Source organism: Typopeltis vanoorti, chromosome 4 (genome assembly GCF_054136105.1).
Source record: "Typopeltis vanoorti isolate ZY-2024b chromosome 4, IOZ_Tvanoo_1.0, whole genome shotgun sequence".
In the NCBI taxonomy this organism is placed as follows: domain Eukaryota; kingdom Metazoa; phylum Arthropoda; class Arachnida; order Uropygi; family Thelyphonidae; genus Typopeltis; species Typopeltis vanoorti.
Window position 1 is genome coordinate 51,655,511 of NC_143552.1, and position 17,886 is coordinate 51,673,396.

Sequence of the window (17,886 nt, forward strand, 5' to 3'; positions counted from 1 at the left end):
TGGCTTTGGTTGGGTGTTCACTGTTGGGCTGACTGTCTGTCAATGAGGGTTTCCCATATGAGACACAGTTCGATATAACCATACTTGTTTAGGTTGGGATAGTTGGTAAGAGCTGCAGCAGATATGAGGAAAAGCCTCTTGAATTTAAATTTGCTTGGGTGGAGTAAGGTGGCTTTTATCCAGCCAGATAAAATGCTGGGTATCCAAGGCATGGTCTACTAATCCTAAGCAGCTGTAGTGGTGGAAACGGATGTAATCCTGGTGCTCCTCTATATCCGAGATTTGATATTTAAACCCTATATTTGAGATTTCTGGCTGAATATCATCTATTGTGCTGCCCTTTTGCATTTCAGGTTTCTGATAGCTTTTCTACCTCAAGTACTGATTAGTTTCTGATGGCATTCCTCTTGAATATTTTTTTTACTACTCATTTCTCAGTACTTAAAAGTAGCTTAGAGATCAGAGATAGATAACCAGGAGGGATCTCCAGTCTTTTTAGGAATGCAGAGAACCAATTAAGACTCTGAAAGCTTTCATGTCAGGCCCACTCCTCTAGACTGAATGTCAGAGTAATCCTTAGTGGATTCAAAGAAGAAACATCAAAATGGTCAGAAGCTATTCTGGAGACTAGTGAGAAGAGACACACACTTGAAATGCTATGGGAAGGAGTTAAGATTATAATATAGGATACAGCCAAGAAGTACGTAGGCCCAATTAGAAGACCAAGAAACCCATGGATATCACATTCAACATGGGATCTGATCGAAAGGAGGCAGCTAGAGAAACAGAGACAAAGGGAATGAAGAATATAAGAAATTACACAGAGAAGTCAGAAAAGGACAAGAAAATTATTGTTATGCCAAGAAGTGTGATGGAATACATTTTCAGATGAGGAGGCAAAATTATAAAAAGATGTTTCATTTACCTCATGACCTTAAGCCCTTAAGAACAAGTTTAAGTCCATATTGAATGTTATAAAAGAGGAATGGAGAAGTACTAACAGAAGAACTGGAAATCAAAAACAGATGGAAAGAGTACTAAATGTAGATTAATATATTAACTAAAATTTAATTAATACTTCCAATATTTTGGCAATGTAAAACTGCCATCATCAGGAACACAATATTATTATTATTATTATTACCACGGGCTACTCCAGGAGTCCTTAGACTCATCGAGGGAGGCCCTAAACATCATGTTCAAGCAGCTGTTCAACATTCTCACAGTATCTATCATACCTTGCCTTGAACTCGCTCACTGTCATAGCACCCACAACAGACTCTGGCAGCTTATTCCACTCATTTACCACTCTAAAAGTAAAGAACCCAGCACTAACACCCCTGCTAACCACGCTCTTGCCCAGCTTCCATGGGTGTCCCCTAGTTCTCCCACCACCAGTCCTGATCTCAAAAATATCATCTGAATTAATCCTATAGAATCCTTTTAGCAATTTGAATGTCTCAATCATGTCTCCCCTTTTCCGCCTATCAACTAGTTTCTGCAACCCACAAATCTTCAACCTGTTCTCATATGGTTCATTCCATAGACCTGCTAGCATCTTAGTCACTCGCCTCTGGATCCTCTCAACCTCCTCCCCATCAAGAAGGAACCGAGGTGACCAAATCTGGGCACAGTAGTCGAGATGAGGTCTTATCAGGGCTCGGTACAGAGGTACAATAACTTGTTTTTCTCTGCTCGTCAAGGTATTTTTCAACAACCAAGTGAGTTGATGAGCTGATTTTGCTACTTTCGCAATGTGCCCCCTAAACTTCATCTCCCTATCCACCAACACTCCCAAGTCCCTGGCCTCATCAATCTCTTGGAGTACAGTTCCACCAATGTGGTATACTGCTGCTAATCTTTTCACTCCGAAATGCATAACCTTACATTTTGTCACATTAAATTGACATCCATTCTCCTTAGTCCAGAACTCCAATCTATCTAAGTCATCTTGCAAGACTTTGACATCTTCTGCATTCACTATCGCCCTACCCAACTTTGCATCATCAGCGAACAAATGAACTGTCCCACTTAGACCCTTCCCTATATCGTTAATGAACAGATTAAACAGCAGTGGTCCAAGAACAGAACCCTGTGGCACACCACTAGTCACAGGCCGTTTTTGAAATATATGTGCACACAGGCACTATACCAAGTAATGAGCCTGAAACATGTCAACTTATTAAGCACGAGGCCATAAATAGTTTCCCTCTAGTGTGCTAAAAGGAGCACATCCTTGGCTATTGGGCTGAAGTATGGCAGAGAACTTCCCAAATTGGAGGCAACTTCGTGCAAGCAAATTTGCTGAGGTTTGGATAGTTTCTTAAGGCAGAAACACGTTCAAAGTAAAGCCTTTCATATTTATGGATTGAATAATATAAGCATGTAAACACAAGAAAGATATTTAATTAGCCAAATATTTCGGTCTGAAAATTGCAGACCATCTTCAGTGGCACTACAAGAACAGTTTTAAAAAATACAAGGTGGAATGCCAACAATAGATCACCTAAAAATAGAACAAGCCACGTGATGTTATATCACTAAGTATTAAAGAGAATATTTTTAAGCAGAGACATGATAGAAATAAAGATATTAATTAATGATATTAAATAACATAAAATTAATATAAATTAATGAGTTATCCTGATAAGACTTTCCTAGATTTTTGATACAGATATACAGTCATTCCAATTCAGGTTAAGATGATGGAGTTCTTTGAATAAACATTCAAATATATAGCGGGATCTATGTAAGAGGAGAGTTTTTGACCAAAGGATGTTGTGGTTAGTTTCAATCCAGTGCTGAGCCAATCCAGATTTTTCAGGTTTGTTGTGATGAATGGAGGATTGATATTCTTGGATTCTTTTTTCAAGAGAGCGTGCAGTTTGTCCAACTGTGATCTCTCCTATTTTGGACTCCACTAAAGACCAACCACTTCCCCTAGACCTACCAGGTCCCTTGCAGCTGTAAGAATCTCAGAACACAAGGACTACATTCGATTTCACCAGTACAGCCACTCTGGGCTTGCAGACCATGCTCTGGATACTCGCCACAGAATAAGGTGGGAGAAAGCCACAATAATACACAGCAGCATGTTCAAATATGAAAGACTATTCATGGAATCAGCCTCAGCCCTTAGGAACATGCCAAACCTCAACAAATTTGGATGCATGAGATAGCCCAAATTTGGGAAACATATATCAGAAGAACTTCAGCCCAAAGGCCAAGAACACCTAATATAGCCTGCCGGGGGGGGGGGGGGGGGGGGGGGGGCACCATCAGGACTTTAGGAAAATGGTAGCTTCCTCGCTTCTTTTCTTATTTGCTGTTATGTAGTACTTGCGTGCACATGTCTTTATCTTAAGTTCCCATAAAGATGGCAACGTGACGTTGCCGAAATATCGGAAAGTATATTTTAAAGTTGATTTAATTTATATTTCTAGTGTACGCTGTCAATTCCTTAAGTATTTAGTTATCCTGTTTAACCAGCGTATAAGCCTTTCTACAAGAATAACTAATTATAGTAATTGGAAAAGAATATTGTTATTAAAGACAACACAAAATCAAAATACTAACAAGAATATTAGAAAGAATAAAAAAGAAATAGATCAAAAACTAAGAGAAACACAAGCAGGACTTAAAGCTAACAAGTTATATATAGATCAAATGTGGAGTTTGAGAGCAATGGAAGGTGAGGAGAAGAGACTGACTGTGAACAAAGTGAACAAAGGTATGTAGGGAATTGAGAAAACTTGATGTTAATAATGCTGGGGATCTTTGAGGGAATGTGCCAAGTTAAAAAAAAAAAAAAAAATCAAAAACATAAATTACAAATCATACACAATGGAGAACTATCAGAAAAGCTTGAAATTAAAAGAAGAGTTAGACAATTTAACAGAACAGCTACATGACCTGGATATTGCAGATGATACATGTTTACTAGACACACACAACAACATATGAAGGGAAAAAAAAAAAAAATAAAAAAAATAAATAAAACTTAATGAAAAAACCTTGACTGTTGGATTAAGAATAAAATGAAAACAAAAAGAAAGTACTAGATAGTCAAATTTTAGAATGGAGAACTTTAATTATCTAGGATCAATAATAAATAAACAGTGAAGAGCAGAGGAAGATATAAAATCTAAGATACACAGAGCACAGAGAATTTTTAACACATTAGGGAAAATATGGTGATCAAAGGAAATAAGTTTTAAAAAAAATAATATCCACTGATAATATCCACTGAGCTACACAGGGAGCCTGTGTAGCTCAGTGGATGTGGCGTTTGCACACCATCGCGCTAGGCCGCACGAAGGAAGTCTTGGTTTCGAGTCTAGTCGGCGACTAGAGGAAATTTTTCTAAGCCTTTTTTCGACCGGTTCCCGAGTTAGTCGATCTCTGGCACGGGCAAGCAGGTTTTTCCTCCCGGAAACTCGGGTTTTTCGTCCTGTAAATTCAAGAAAATCGACCGTAGAACCCACATTATTTCAGGCATTAAATATATTGTGTTAGGGTTAGAGACCACGAGATGGCGGCACATTTGAGCCGCCTCTCTTCACTGCGTACCGCTTAATTAGTGATAGCCTTGGGCCATCTGTCTCTGATTGGGTACCAGTGGAGATTGAACTGCCCACTCAGTCTCCAAAAGTTAGATAGGGCTAAATGGCCTCGCCTACTCCCGTATATACGGGAATAAAAAGGCGTTAGCTGATTTTTTTTTTTTTTTTTTTAAAAAATAATATTGTTTAATACAAATATTAAATTAGTTCTACTCTATGCATCAGAAACATGGACAACAAAAAACGCAATTAGGAAAAAACTGCAAAACTTTGTAACTAAATGTTTAAGAAGAATTTCATAAATAAAATAGCCAGAAAAGATATTCAATAAAGAATTATGGCAAAAAAACTAAACAAAAATCAATAATATATGACATCAATCACAGGAAACAAAGATAGAAAGGGCATGTACTAAGAAAACCTGAAAAAGACAGTCAAACAACCATAAGAGTGGAATCTGCAAGGAAAGAGGAAGAGAGGCAGCAAAAAAATGAGCTGGTGGAGAGGAGAAGAAAAGCTCAGAAAAATTGGAAAGAACTGGACACAGATGAAGAGAAAAGCACAAAACAGTCAGATAGAGATACTAGTCGAGGTTATCTCTATGCTCCCAGTGGAGTGAAGAGGAATAAGCAAAATAAGTAATTTATTCTACTCTGTACTGTTCTTAATACATTAAGCTTTAGGCTTAAATATAAAAGCTATCTGGAGTTATAGTTAAAGAAACTAAAGCTATGAGGTTAGCATATTTACTGCAAGTGCTCTTCTGGCTGACTTGTCTGTTTTGCTGAATGAAAAACCAAAGTTTCCAAGAGGAAAATTTCTGTCACTTCCAAATGAGGCTGGTTAACTTGAAGTTGAGATGTTGTAAAGCTCTTATAAACATTTTTCCCATCTTAGATGGAATTTAAACTAGGTCTTTACAGCTGAAAGATATCACTGATACCAAATGAGCTAAACCGGCTCTGCTTAATATAAGGCTTAATACAGTAGGGAAAATTAGGGAAGTTCTACATCATACAGTACAAAATATCTAAATGTTCATTTTTTTGTCTAAAAAGGTGGAAAAATGAACATTTTTATCCAGCATCTGGTTCAACACTTTTCTCAAGCTAAGTAGCATTTATATCAAGTGAAAGTGATATGGCATTGAGTTAATAAAGTTGTGGAAGTGAATAACATTTCACCATATATTTTTAGAGAGAGTCTTTGGCAGGGGAGGCTCGTGCATAGGCACTGCAGAATCCCCAATTTTTCTTGATATATAAATATATTTATTAATTTATTTATATTTGCTTGTAATATTTAATTTTATCATCAACAATCCTATATAATTCTCTTATTTTGTATAAAAAAAATAGAAATCCATCTTGTAGCACTTAGGAGGGTGAAGGACGCTAGCAGCACTGTGTTTACCACAGTGATACATTGCTACACGCGCAAGCATATGAATGTCATAGTGAGATGAGGCGTAATGTGCCGATGTCCATCGTGCAGTTCCACTGTTGTTTATATGCAGGTTGTGCCAGTAATAGAGTATTTGCAGTGCTTATCATGTTTACTCCATCTCTTTAAATATTTGGACATTACAATTAAAGACATAACATTTGTTATAGTTTTTATTTTAGAACATTATTGGGGTTATGGATTTTATTTTTAAGTAATTTTGAATTATACCAAACTGTATAATTTTATCGATAACAATATTTTTTCATGTTTAAAATTTTTACCATAATTTTGATATTTTATCCAAACACGTATACACTGTACTTACAGTGCGTATGTATATTTCGAAAGTTGCAGCATCCCCATGATTTCAAGTCACGAGCCACCACTGATCTTTGGACTCCCTGGAGGTGTCAAATAATAATAATAATAACGTGAAAAAAAGTTACCTAAGCGAGCCTTGCGGTGGAAAGGATTACAAAGAGAAGGAAAAATGATGACAATGCACAAAGATAATTCTAGAGCTGTAATTAGGATGTTGGAGAGGCTAGTCTGGAGTAGAATACAGAAATGGATTCAAGACCACAGCTTGATATGGTGGTACTTCCTTGAGTTTGTGAAGGGGTAAGTCTTATTTCAGCAATCTACTTACACTTTATGATAGGCCAATGCATGAGTTGGATTGAACAAGACTTGATATTCCCAGACTTCGTAAATGATTTTATAGACTGACAATGACAAGTTATGTACAAGTTGGGGAAGATGGAGATGACTGTTGTTGTTGTTTGGCAACACAACAAAGTTTGAGACCAACGTAGTCTGTAAATTGAACTCCATTCTTCTGGCTAGTTTAGCTATTTCTGGGAGGAAAATCCCTGCCATCTCTGTATGAGACTGGCTAACTCATCTTTAGCTGAAAAGCCGTTATAAAAGTTCTCTGCATTCAAACAGCAGTCTTACAAGAAAAGGACATCGTCCATACCAACTAAGCTACAGAGGCTTGATGGAGATGAATAACAAATTGTTTAGATGGATTGAAGAGCAACTTTCTAAATGATACCAGCAGGATGTGCATGCTGAGGTAATGTCACAAAAAAATTCTAATCAGTAGTATGCCATGGAAGGATTCTCTTCTTGAGCCCCTATTATTTCACTTAATTGTAAATACTTTCTTATGGACTGACAGGGGATCTTCAGTTATTTGCTGATGGTTTAAACTAGTCTATTTTAATCTTCCTGAGGGGAGTTAACATCGGCATCACTCCAATCTCTCTAGTTTTGCATAATCAGCAAGCTACAGCCTTATACCTTTGCACTTTGTTGTGCAGAGGTATAAGACTATGTACTATGTTGATGCAATTATACTTTAGGAACGAGATGAAATATTGAAGTGATGGTAAATAATGGCCAAAAGTTCACAGGGCATGCTATGTTGCAAAGACTACACAGCACATTGCTACTATAATAAGGAATAAACAAGTAGGGATAAGGCAATAATTCTGCTAATGTATAAAGCATTGTAGATTACATAGACAATTGTACTCAAATCAATCATCTAGTTTCTATTGAGATGTGGAAGTTCAGAGATTAGTATAACTAAAGCAATATCAGTATTCTGAAGAGGTGGAGTAAATGAGAAATTGCAGAGTTTAGTGGATAGGCAGACAAGAAATGATATGATAGAGGTGTTTAAGTTAAGTGAGATGTTTTTATTAGATTAATACAAAGAATTATACATACAATGGAGGGGGGGTGAAATAAGACATTTACATGAAGAGCATTGGGTTGGTGGAATGCATTGTGAGGATGTGCTGTGAAAGGAGAATGAAGGGGTTCAAGGTTAAACATGATAATATTTTAAGATGCCTTTTCCATTTCAACTAGATTCAACTTACCTGTTTTCCAGCTAGATGTGGAGAACTGTTAGAAGCCATGTTCATTAACTGAAAAAAATAAATAAATAAATATGTATTTATTATTTACTATGATAAACAGTTTAAAGCATTAAGGACCACATCATAAAAACTTGTTCATTCAGAATATATGAATATTTTTATTTTATAATGGATAAACTAAAGTATACAAAAAATTAGCGCATTTGAAATGAAATGCTTAAGAAAAATAAATAAAATCACTGTTTGGAACACAAAACAAATGAGCAAGTCAAACATGAATTAAACTATAGAGAAGATATCATAGCTATAATTCTTAAAAGGCAATTAAAATGGCTTCAAGAATTCCAGAGAATCCTCTCAGAGATTATCAAATCTAGTCATGAATGGAATCATTGGAGGAAGATGATCAAGAGGCAAACCAAAAAAAACTTGGCTACAGTCTTTGAAGGAAAGGTCACAATTATTGAGCTTCTGAGAGATGGCTGAAATGGCCAGAGATAGAGACAGATGGCAAAGATTTCCTATGGGATTCAACCAGTCATCTCACTGATGAGATAGGAAAAAACTAAAGCATAGTAAATGGTTCACTGCCATTCAATTTTTTTTTGCTAGTGGCCAATAATTCATGCAACAAGACATTTAACATGTTCTCAGTATCTTGATATTTAGTACTATAGGCATCACTTTATACATCATATATATGACTGTGTGATTCTGTTAAAATGTTGTAATAAAATTAAGTCAAGTTCTTATGTGTATATTGTATAAAAATTCCAATTTCATCTGATCAAAATATTCAGTTGAGAAAATAATTTTTCTGTGTGAAAACTCAGTTTTTCCTACTACTACTAACCCTAATTTCTTGAGTGGAAGGCAAGGATGTTTGATAGACAAGGACAATCTTCAGTGAGATCCGTAAACACCAGTTTGATGTATTTGATCCAAACATATACTTTCTATTCAGTACAAATCACAATGCTTGGCTAAGCAGAGCGAAAAACATTGTCCTTGTTACAAATCAAGGAATTAGCAAGTGTAATCAGTATGAATGAATAACTATAACATGTACTGAATAAGTCAGATTTTTGCGAAGGATATGGTTGAAATATTCAATGAGCAATTTATAAAGGTATTTCATCCTTGTCAGTGCGAGATCATAAGAAGCTGAAATGTAAAGGAAATAGGAAAGGATGGAATTCTGGTGAGAAAACAAGAGGCATATGATGAATTATAGTAAATGATGTCAATAAGGCAAAAGGACTTAACTTATTGCCACGTCTTAAGGGAATGTTCTAGGGATTTAATGATAGGCAGCCTTGGAATACCTGTTTACAAGGGCCTGGCAACAACACAAGTCCCAGGTGTGGAAAGAAGTTAAAACCATTCACTTCACAGGTGGTGATAACACTGAAACCACATTATAGGCATCTCTGTGTATGTTGAGTTGTGGTTAATGTGCTGGAAAAGTTGGTGAGAACTAAGATACAGAAGTAGGTTGATAATAGCATTCTCCATTATGGTCAGCATAGGGATTCATGTTTCACCAATTTAGTTATGTGTTGCAACAAGGTGTAAAGAATGCATTGGACATGGGAGATGAATATACAGTGGAATATTAAGACATTGGAAAAGCTTTGACAGACTGCCATGACAAGTTGGTAACTAAATGGGAAGGGATGGGATTATATGCTAGATAGGGAGGTGAAAAAACTCCAGCATGAAATTATATTATTATTATGATGATTCAGACCTCCGTGGAGTCAAATGACTCATCATGGGAGGTTCTTCCTAGAAAACACAAAGTCTAACATACCACTCCTTGAACTCAATGACTGTTCGTGCACTCACCACTCTATCAAGCAATGCATTCCACGGTTCAACCACCCTCCATGCAAAGAAACTACTCCTCACCCTCTTGCTCACAGCTTCCTTTCGTAACTTCCGGGGATGGCCTCTTGTCCTCGATAGGCCTATCTGTGTGTCAGTTGTTGTAGTTTAAGTGTTGGAGAGGCTGGTGAGGAGGATCCAGAATTGGATTGACAACAATGATATTAACTTTGATGGACAGTATGGATTTGCTAAAGGAAGCTCATGTTTTAGTAATCTACTTACAATAAGGTGACAGCTGAAATGGACAAGGGAGATCGATACAGAGTAGTATACTTAGATTTTGCAAAGGCTTTTGATAGATTACCACATTACTTGATAGTCAAACTAGAGCAGATGAGGTTGGATATTAGACTAGTGCATTGGATCAGAGATTGGCTATGTGATAGGTATCAGCAAGCTGTGTATGGAGGAGCAATATCCTGGAGGAGGAAAGTCACTAGTGATGTGCCTCAGGGGTCTGTTTTAGGACCAATGCTGTTTAACCTGTATGGTAATGATATTGGGGAAGATTTGATTGAGGATATCCAGTTGTTTGCAGATGATTCAAAGTTGAGACAAACTATAAGGAGTAGAGTAGATGTTGTGGTCTTACAAAAAGACTTGAATAGATTGAGTGAATGGGCACAGGAGTGGGAATACCAGTTCACTGTTGCAAATTGTAAGGTTTTAAAACTTGGGAAACAAAGATGGGTTATAAAATTTACACTTGGTGGGAATATATTGTTGGAGGTAGGGAAATAAGAGATCTTGAGGTGATGGTGGATAAGGAAAAATTTAGAGGACACATTGCCAAAATTGTGAAGACAACACAATGAATTCTGGGAATGATGCGGAGTACATTGACTTGTAGAAGTAAGGAAATTCTTGTTCCATTGTATAAGGCTCTGTTAGGCCACACATGGACTACTGTGCATAGATTTGGTCACCTTGTTTTCAGAAGGACAAAGATGTTGGAAAGGGTCCAGAGGTAGTTTCTGATCTCCTGAAATACTGAATATGAGGATAGGTTGAGAAGATGCAATTTACAGAGTATAGTGGATAGGAGGAAGAGGGGTAATATGATAGAGATGTAGAAGTTGGTAAGGGGTTGTTATAGGATCAATGTTGAAGATGTTTTTCATAAAATAATGGGAGATCAGGGGGAGAACAAGAGGTCAACCCAGGAAGCTGTGTAAGTAGGATGTGAGAAGCAGGTTTTATGCATGCAGAGTTGTGAATGATTGAAATGGCTTGTCTTGTGGTATGACGAGCTGTGTGTATGCAAAGGGACCTCCTAGATGAGTCAGACTAAATGGAGTCTGAGGGTAATAATAATAATAATTAGCAAATGGAATAAGTGACTTGCTCAGACAAGTCACAGAAAATTGTGTATAGGGTGTGGTATCCCAAAAGAGGGAACTCACTGGTGGTGTGCTGCAGGGAACTGTTTTGAGGCTACTGTTAACTTATATAATAATAATATTGGGCCAAGTTTAACTGGAGATAAGCAACTGTTCACAGATGATGATGATGCAAAAGTGAGGAAAACAATGAGGAGTCAAGCATACATTGCGGCCTTACAGAAGAATTTAACTACCAGTTGGTTCAATGTTGCAAAGGATAATGTTCTGAAATTTTGTAGGCAAGGAATTGAATACAAAATACACGCCTGGAGAAATTATGAAGGAGGTAGAGGAGATAAGAGATCTGAAAGTGGTAATGGATAGAACCTTGAAATTTAGGAGTCACTTTGCATAAGCTGTGAATGTCATTGCATTGGATTATGGCAATGATGCAGAGGACACTGACATGTAGAAATAAGTAAGTTATGGTTCATTGTATAAGGCCTTGATTAAGCCTAATATGGATTGTGTGCAGATTTCATCATCTGGTTTTCATGAGGATATATTAGAAAGTACTGAATAAGGTAGGATCTAGTCTTCAGAATGTGGGATACAAAGACAGATTGAGGGAATGCAATTTGCAGAGCCTCATGAATAGAAGGAGAGGGGATATGATTGAGACCCATAAATTGGTGAGAAGTTGTTACTAGCTTAAGGGGGAAGAAATTTTTCATAGAACAGAAGATAGAACAAGTGAGCAAAGGAGTAGTAGCAAATTCTTTGTATCAAGTGGTTGGTGAATACAATGCCATGCATTGCCTGAGAGTGTGGTGAATATGAGGATAGAATGAGTTTAAAGCGCAGTTTGATGTGCTTTTGTACATGAGTGGCGGGGGGAGGGGGTGAGAGAGAGAGACTGTTACCACCCGCAACAAGTCTCGACTCCATAGAGATCTAGTGTTAATAATGGACATCTAATAATAATGAGTAGTTTCACACACAAAAAAATTGCTTCAAGAAACACTCAATAGCAAAGTTTACAAAATTGAGCTTGGCTGATTGTTTGGAATTATGGCCAAGGCTTGAGAGCACAGTGCCTCCGCAGCATAACTAGAAGAACAGTGAAACATTGTGCCTTTTGATTGGAAAAGATCTGGGTTCAATTCTCATCATGACAAGAGGAATCCTTATATGGGCTTTTTCTATTGAAGGTAAGTTAGCCAATCTCATATGGAGGTTGCAGGGTTTTTTTCTCCCAGAAACTCGGGTTTTTCATCCTGCATACTGACAACACACAATTTACAGATAAAAAAAAATACTGTTGTTGATAATGATAAGCAGTAGATGGCGTTAATGGTATTAGTGTCGTAGTAGGAGAATTAAGTAGTAATGTAGTGAATAGTGGAGTAGTGAGAGGGTGAGATTGATTTAGTGAAGTAGAGTCAAGTGCCTTCCCACGATGAGTCCTTGGACTCCCTGGAGGTGTCACATAACAATCATAATAATAATGTGTGTAAATTGCAGCTGATATATTTGTTTTTTGGGATGAAAAACACAAGTGGAAAAACTTTTCACCTCTGTATATCAGCTAACTCACATAAAACTTACCTGTCACTAACTTTGTGGGGACTATGGCTTGATGATAGGAGGAATATAATATATCCCAGAGCAAAGTGAAGACTTGGGAGAACAATAACAGATATTGGGCTAAATACTGGAAGTGAACCAGGAGGAATATAATATATCCCAGAGCAAAGTGAAGACTTGGGAGAACAATAACAGATATTGGGCTAAATACTGGAAGTGAACCATTTTTTCTATAAACAAATACCAGGAATATCTAAGAATGAGAGGAATTAATCTGTTGCATTGATAAACTCAGCATGAAGATCATTAGTGTCAGTGAAACCTGGAAAACCAGAGAGAAGATTAGAAAGATATCATTTTAAGGTTTAACAGAACAAATATTGCACATATAAATAATTAGACAACACATTTAATCACTTCTATATTTCATCTTAGTCACTGCGAGATCTTCAGGAAAGCAATATTACAACTGCAAAAACACACCCAAGTTGCACAAAATAATAAGTGGAAAAGATTAGACTGAAAGACTAACGTCCTATGAGGGGCACCTGCTGGGGTGCTGTTGTATAGATAGCCTTAGTTGTGTTGGAGGGAGGCTTAAAAATTAAAGTGTCCCAAATCCTGGGATCTGCTTTGGATGGAAAGACTTATTCTAATCTCGTTGAAAGCACGAAAAACTTCGGAAGTTAGCTTGCCTCATACGGGGAGATAAGAGGTTTTTTCCCGCTAAAAATAGTCAAACTAGCAAGATATGCGATTAGCAGTCATTATTACTGGCCACAACACTATAGTTGGATCGGTAAAGATTTCAATTAACCGCATTCAGCTAGTGTTACATTTTACGTACCGGTTTTTTGTAAAAACGTGGATGTTACTTAGAGTCACACAAGTTTTATTCTTTATAATTTTTATTCAAGATTTGTTCTTTCTGTCACAAACAGATAGAGAGAACAAATCTATTTTCAAATTTTGCGCCTGCGATATAGCTAACATCCACTCACAATAAGATCAACAAGTTCTTAAGATTGAAATTATATTACTAATATTCTGCGCTGAATCGTAATTTTCACGTGAAACTCGTTCAAACAAGAAATAACTTTTTTTCTATATTTTTAATATAGAAAAAAAAATAATAATAAAAAAGAAAACCGAAAAGATAGGTATGAAAATTCTACATACCTTTTAAAAGTACATCATGCACACCAAGATAGCATCGAAAACCACGTAGTAATAAGATGATGAAATATATGCATGCGCTGGTGAACTCGGAATACATTATTATTATTATTATTATTATTATTACATGACACCTCCAGGGAGTCCAAAGACTCATCGACAACTGTGACGTCGTTTTCGGAATACAGAGTAAGACAACAGGGCTCACACGAAGTTCACGTCGTAGGAGTTCTGCACTCGAATTCAGGCACACTGTCTCTACTAACAAATACAATAATACGGAATGACTTCGAAGGATAACCTTAGTGAGGGCTGAGCAGAGTCGCCCCTAGGAATTTTGTTACCCTTTAGCATATTTTGCAGCCCTTTCCCCCTTATTTTTCGTATAGTTTATGCCAATTTTACCATCCCCAAAAAAACTTGCAGCCCCGTGTTTTGCACCATCGGTAGAGTCGGCCTTGTGCTAATAGTATCGAGGTGACCAAATCAGAAATTATAGTAGAGTTACTGAGTGATCACTTTTCCAAAAGTCTATCACCCAAGTGAGGATATCTCTGTACCTGTAGCAATAACTAATGTGAGAATTGAAGTTAATGAATCAGAAGTACTTAGTACATTGCAGAATTTAAATGTTAACACTGCTGTATGTTTATCAGCTCGGGTGTTACGTGAATATGCAAAGGAATTGTCAATGCCTCTTACTTGGTTATTTAAGTTAAGTTTGAACTCTGGTATGGTCACTAGGGAGGGGAAGGAAGGCAAAATAGTTCCTTTGCATAAAGTTGGCTCTAAGACTGCTGTAGTAAATTACAGAACAATCACCATCTCGGGAGTGGTAGTAAAAGTATTGGAAAAATTGGTTCAGGAGAGAATTCAAGAATGGGTGGATCCGAATATGATAATCCATAGGAGCAAACATGGTTTTGTTAAAGGTCGGTAATGCCTTAGCAATTTATTAACTTTTTTTATAATAGAGTAACATCTGAGTTAGACAAGGGAAATGGCTACACAGTGATACTTCTGGATTTTGCTAAGGCTTTTGACAGGATACCCCCATGGAATACTGTTTCACACATTAGAGCAGATGGGGATGGATACTAAACTGGTGATATGGATAAGAGAATGGCTCATGGAGAGATACCAGAAAGTAGTGTATGGAGGAGCAGAGTCCAGGATGAAGCAGTTGACCAGTGGTGTGCCTCAGGGCCCTATGCTTGGACTGCTATTGGTTAATTTGTACATAAATGATATAGGAAATTACTTGAAGGGAGATATTCAATTGTTTGCTGATTATGCAAAGTTGGGTAGTGCAATAAGAAATCAAGCTGATGTTGAGAGTTTGCAGGATGATTTAAATAAGCTGGCAAAATAAGCAAAAGGTTATGGATGTCAGTTCAATGTCAAAAAGTGTAAAGTCATGCATTTGGGGGTTAAAAGATTACCAGCTGTGTAAAACATTGATGGAACGGTACTCCAAGAGATTGATGAGGCTAGGGACTTGATTAATGGCAATGATGCAGAGAATTCTGTCATGTAGAAATAGAGAGGTTATGATTCCATTTTATAAGGCCTTGATCAGGCATCATATGGATTATTTTACACAGATTTGGTCGCCAGGTTTTCATGGTGACGAGGATATGTTGGAAAGCGTACAGAGAAGATTCACAAAGGCAGTCAGTGGTCTTTGGAAAGTGGAGTCTGATGAGAGATTGAGAATATGTAAGTTGCAGAGCCTCGGAAATAGGAGGAAGAGGGGGGGAAGGATATGATTGAGACATATAAGCTGGTCAGGGGTTGTATCAGATAGACATGGAAGAGATTTTTCATAGAATGGGAGAGGGATAGAACAAGAGGCCATTGCTGGAAACTGTATGAGGAGGGTGTGAGCAAAGGAGTGAGAAGCAGGTTCTTTGCATGGAGGTTGTTTGGTGAGTGGAATGCATTGTCTGAGTGTGTTGTGTATGTGGACACATTGAATCAGTTTAAGACGCGGTTGGATAAGCATTGTATGCAATAGCGAGTACCTCCCAGGTTGAGTCTGTGACTCCATGGAGTTCAAATATTGATAATAATAATAATAATAATAATTTATCTGGGTTTTTGTTGTTGTTGTTGACGTAATATTAAAGGTATTATGTCAACAAAATATAAAGATTGGCTTATACCTCCCCTCAACAAGATCTCTAATGTCCTGAAACTTCAAAAACTTCTCCATCAACCTATCAAAGTATCTAGTGTCTAAAAAATCAAGTATACCGTTTGCCTACACTACATGGGAAAGACTGGCAGGTCGAATGTCAGTCTGCAGACATCAAGAAAGTAGAGAACGAAAAGAAACATAGACAAAGACCGGCACATACATACATACAATTGAAACAAAATGTCAGGTATTATTGTAACAAATCAAAATGTTCTATATAGATTGCAGATTTTTGTGAAGAGCATTTAAGTAATCAGCCGAAATGATCAAGCATCCTCAAAGTGCAACAATAAATAAGGGATAATTTTGCGTCAGGCTTGGCCTCTCTCATTCATCATGACATGTACATAGTTATCAGCAATTTGAAGAGATGATGAACCAGAAAAAAAATTTATAGCAAACGCTCCTTTCCATTTGTTATTCTGCTTTCAGATATTCCATTATGTATGATAGCTGTTATAAAAATTTTTTTCGTTTATTTGCTTATTTCGCCTAATGATGTGAAACAATATTTTCATGAAACTATATGTTGAGTTTCGGCTATCAGCCAATGCCTTTTATTTCGTCGACTACTGTGCCCAGATTTGGTCACCTCGGTTCCTTCTTGATGGGGAGGAGGTTGAGAGGATCCAGAGGCGAGTGACTAAGATGATAGCAGGTCTATGGAATGCACCATATGAGAACAGGTTGAAGATTTGTGGGTTGCAGAAACTAGTTGATAGGCGAAAAAGGGGAGATATGATTGAGACATTCAAATTGCTAAAAGGATTCTATAGGATTAATTCAGATGATATTTTTGAGATCACGACTGGTGGTGGGAGAACTAGGGGACACCCATGGAAGCTGGGCAAGAGCGTGGTTAGCAGGGGTGTTAGAGCTGGGTTCTTTACTTTTAGAGTGGTAAATGAGTGGAATAAGCTGCCAGAGTCTGTTGTGGGTGCTATGACAGTGAGCGAGTTCAAGGCAAGGTATGATAGATACTGTGATAATGTTGAACAGCTGTGTGAACATGATGTTTAGGGCCTCCCTCGATGAGTCTAAAGACTCCTGGAGTAGCCCGTGGTAATAATAATAATAATAATAATAATTTGCTTATAGAGAGTAGGCATGGACATTTTAGTCTTGACTTTTGGAGACTCAGCAGACAGTCAATAAATTATTCTATCCCATCTGTTAATTTCATGTAGATGAATACTACCTGAAAAACATTTCTGAAATGTGGTCACTCCGATGAAGCCTGTGCAGTGATATACAAAATATTTGTGATTGGCTGACAGTACAGACTTCCTTCCCTACAATTTCACAAAGTTAGAACTAAACGGATTCACTTACTCCTTTTATGGAATTAAAGATTAGTGGAAGACGTTATATGTGCAAGTGTAGCATAAAGCACTGCAAAAATGGCATGTGTTTCCTTAGTTACTAAAGAAACAAATAATACTGCCAGAAAAAAATATCGTTGTGCCCTTCATTTTAATATCTGATTAGAAGTTTTATAAAGATTTTTTCCTGAGTCAATCTCTCGTTGGCATTGGGAAATAGGATTATTTTTCTCACAGCAGCGCCTTTTTAATACAGCAACAAAAGAAATGCGACCTCAGAAATATCTAAAAATGGCTACAGCTGCTTGCTGCAGCCATTTCTAGATATTATTTGAAAGATATTGCTTGCTGTACTTCTTCTCCGGATGCCAATAAAATTATTGATACCTTGAACCAGATATCTGTGATTGGTTAAGAGGTGAGTTGACTTTCCTAGTTTTCAAAAAGTTAGTTTATCATTATATCATTATTTGACACCTCCAGAAGTAC

The 17,886-nt window shown here is 37.1% G+C and overlaps 1 protein-coding gene across 2 annotated transcripts in view; it reads right to left on the reverse strand.

The window, feature by feature from the left end:
• The window catches only part of LOC150107296 (uncharacterized), a 63,086-nt gene extending 48,980 nt beyond the window's left edge, over window positions 1–14,106 (reverse strand). For both annotated transcript variants that reach the window (XM_090391156.1, XM_090391157.1), the window contains exons 1-2: window positions 13,879–14,106; window positions 7,901–7,948 (exon numbers count right to left, since the gene is read on the reverse strand). In XM_090391156.1, coding sequence (XP_090247282.1) covers window positions 7,901–7,945 — 45 coding nt within the window. In that variant the 5' untranslated portion in view covers window positions 7,946–7,948; window positions 13,879–14,106. The remainder of the gene's footprint in view (window positions 1–7,900; window positions 7,949–13,878) is intronic.
• Between the last annotated feature and the right edge of the window lie 3,780 nt (window positions 14,107–17,886).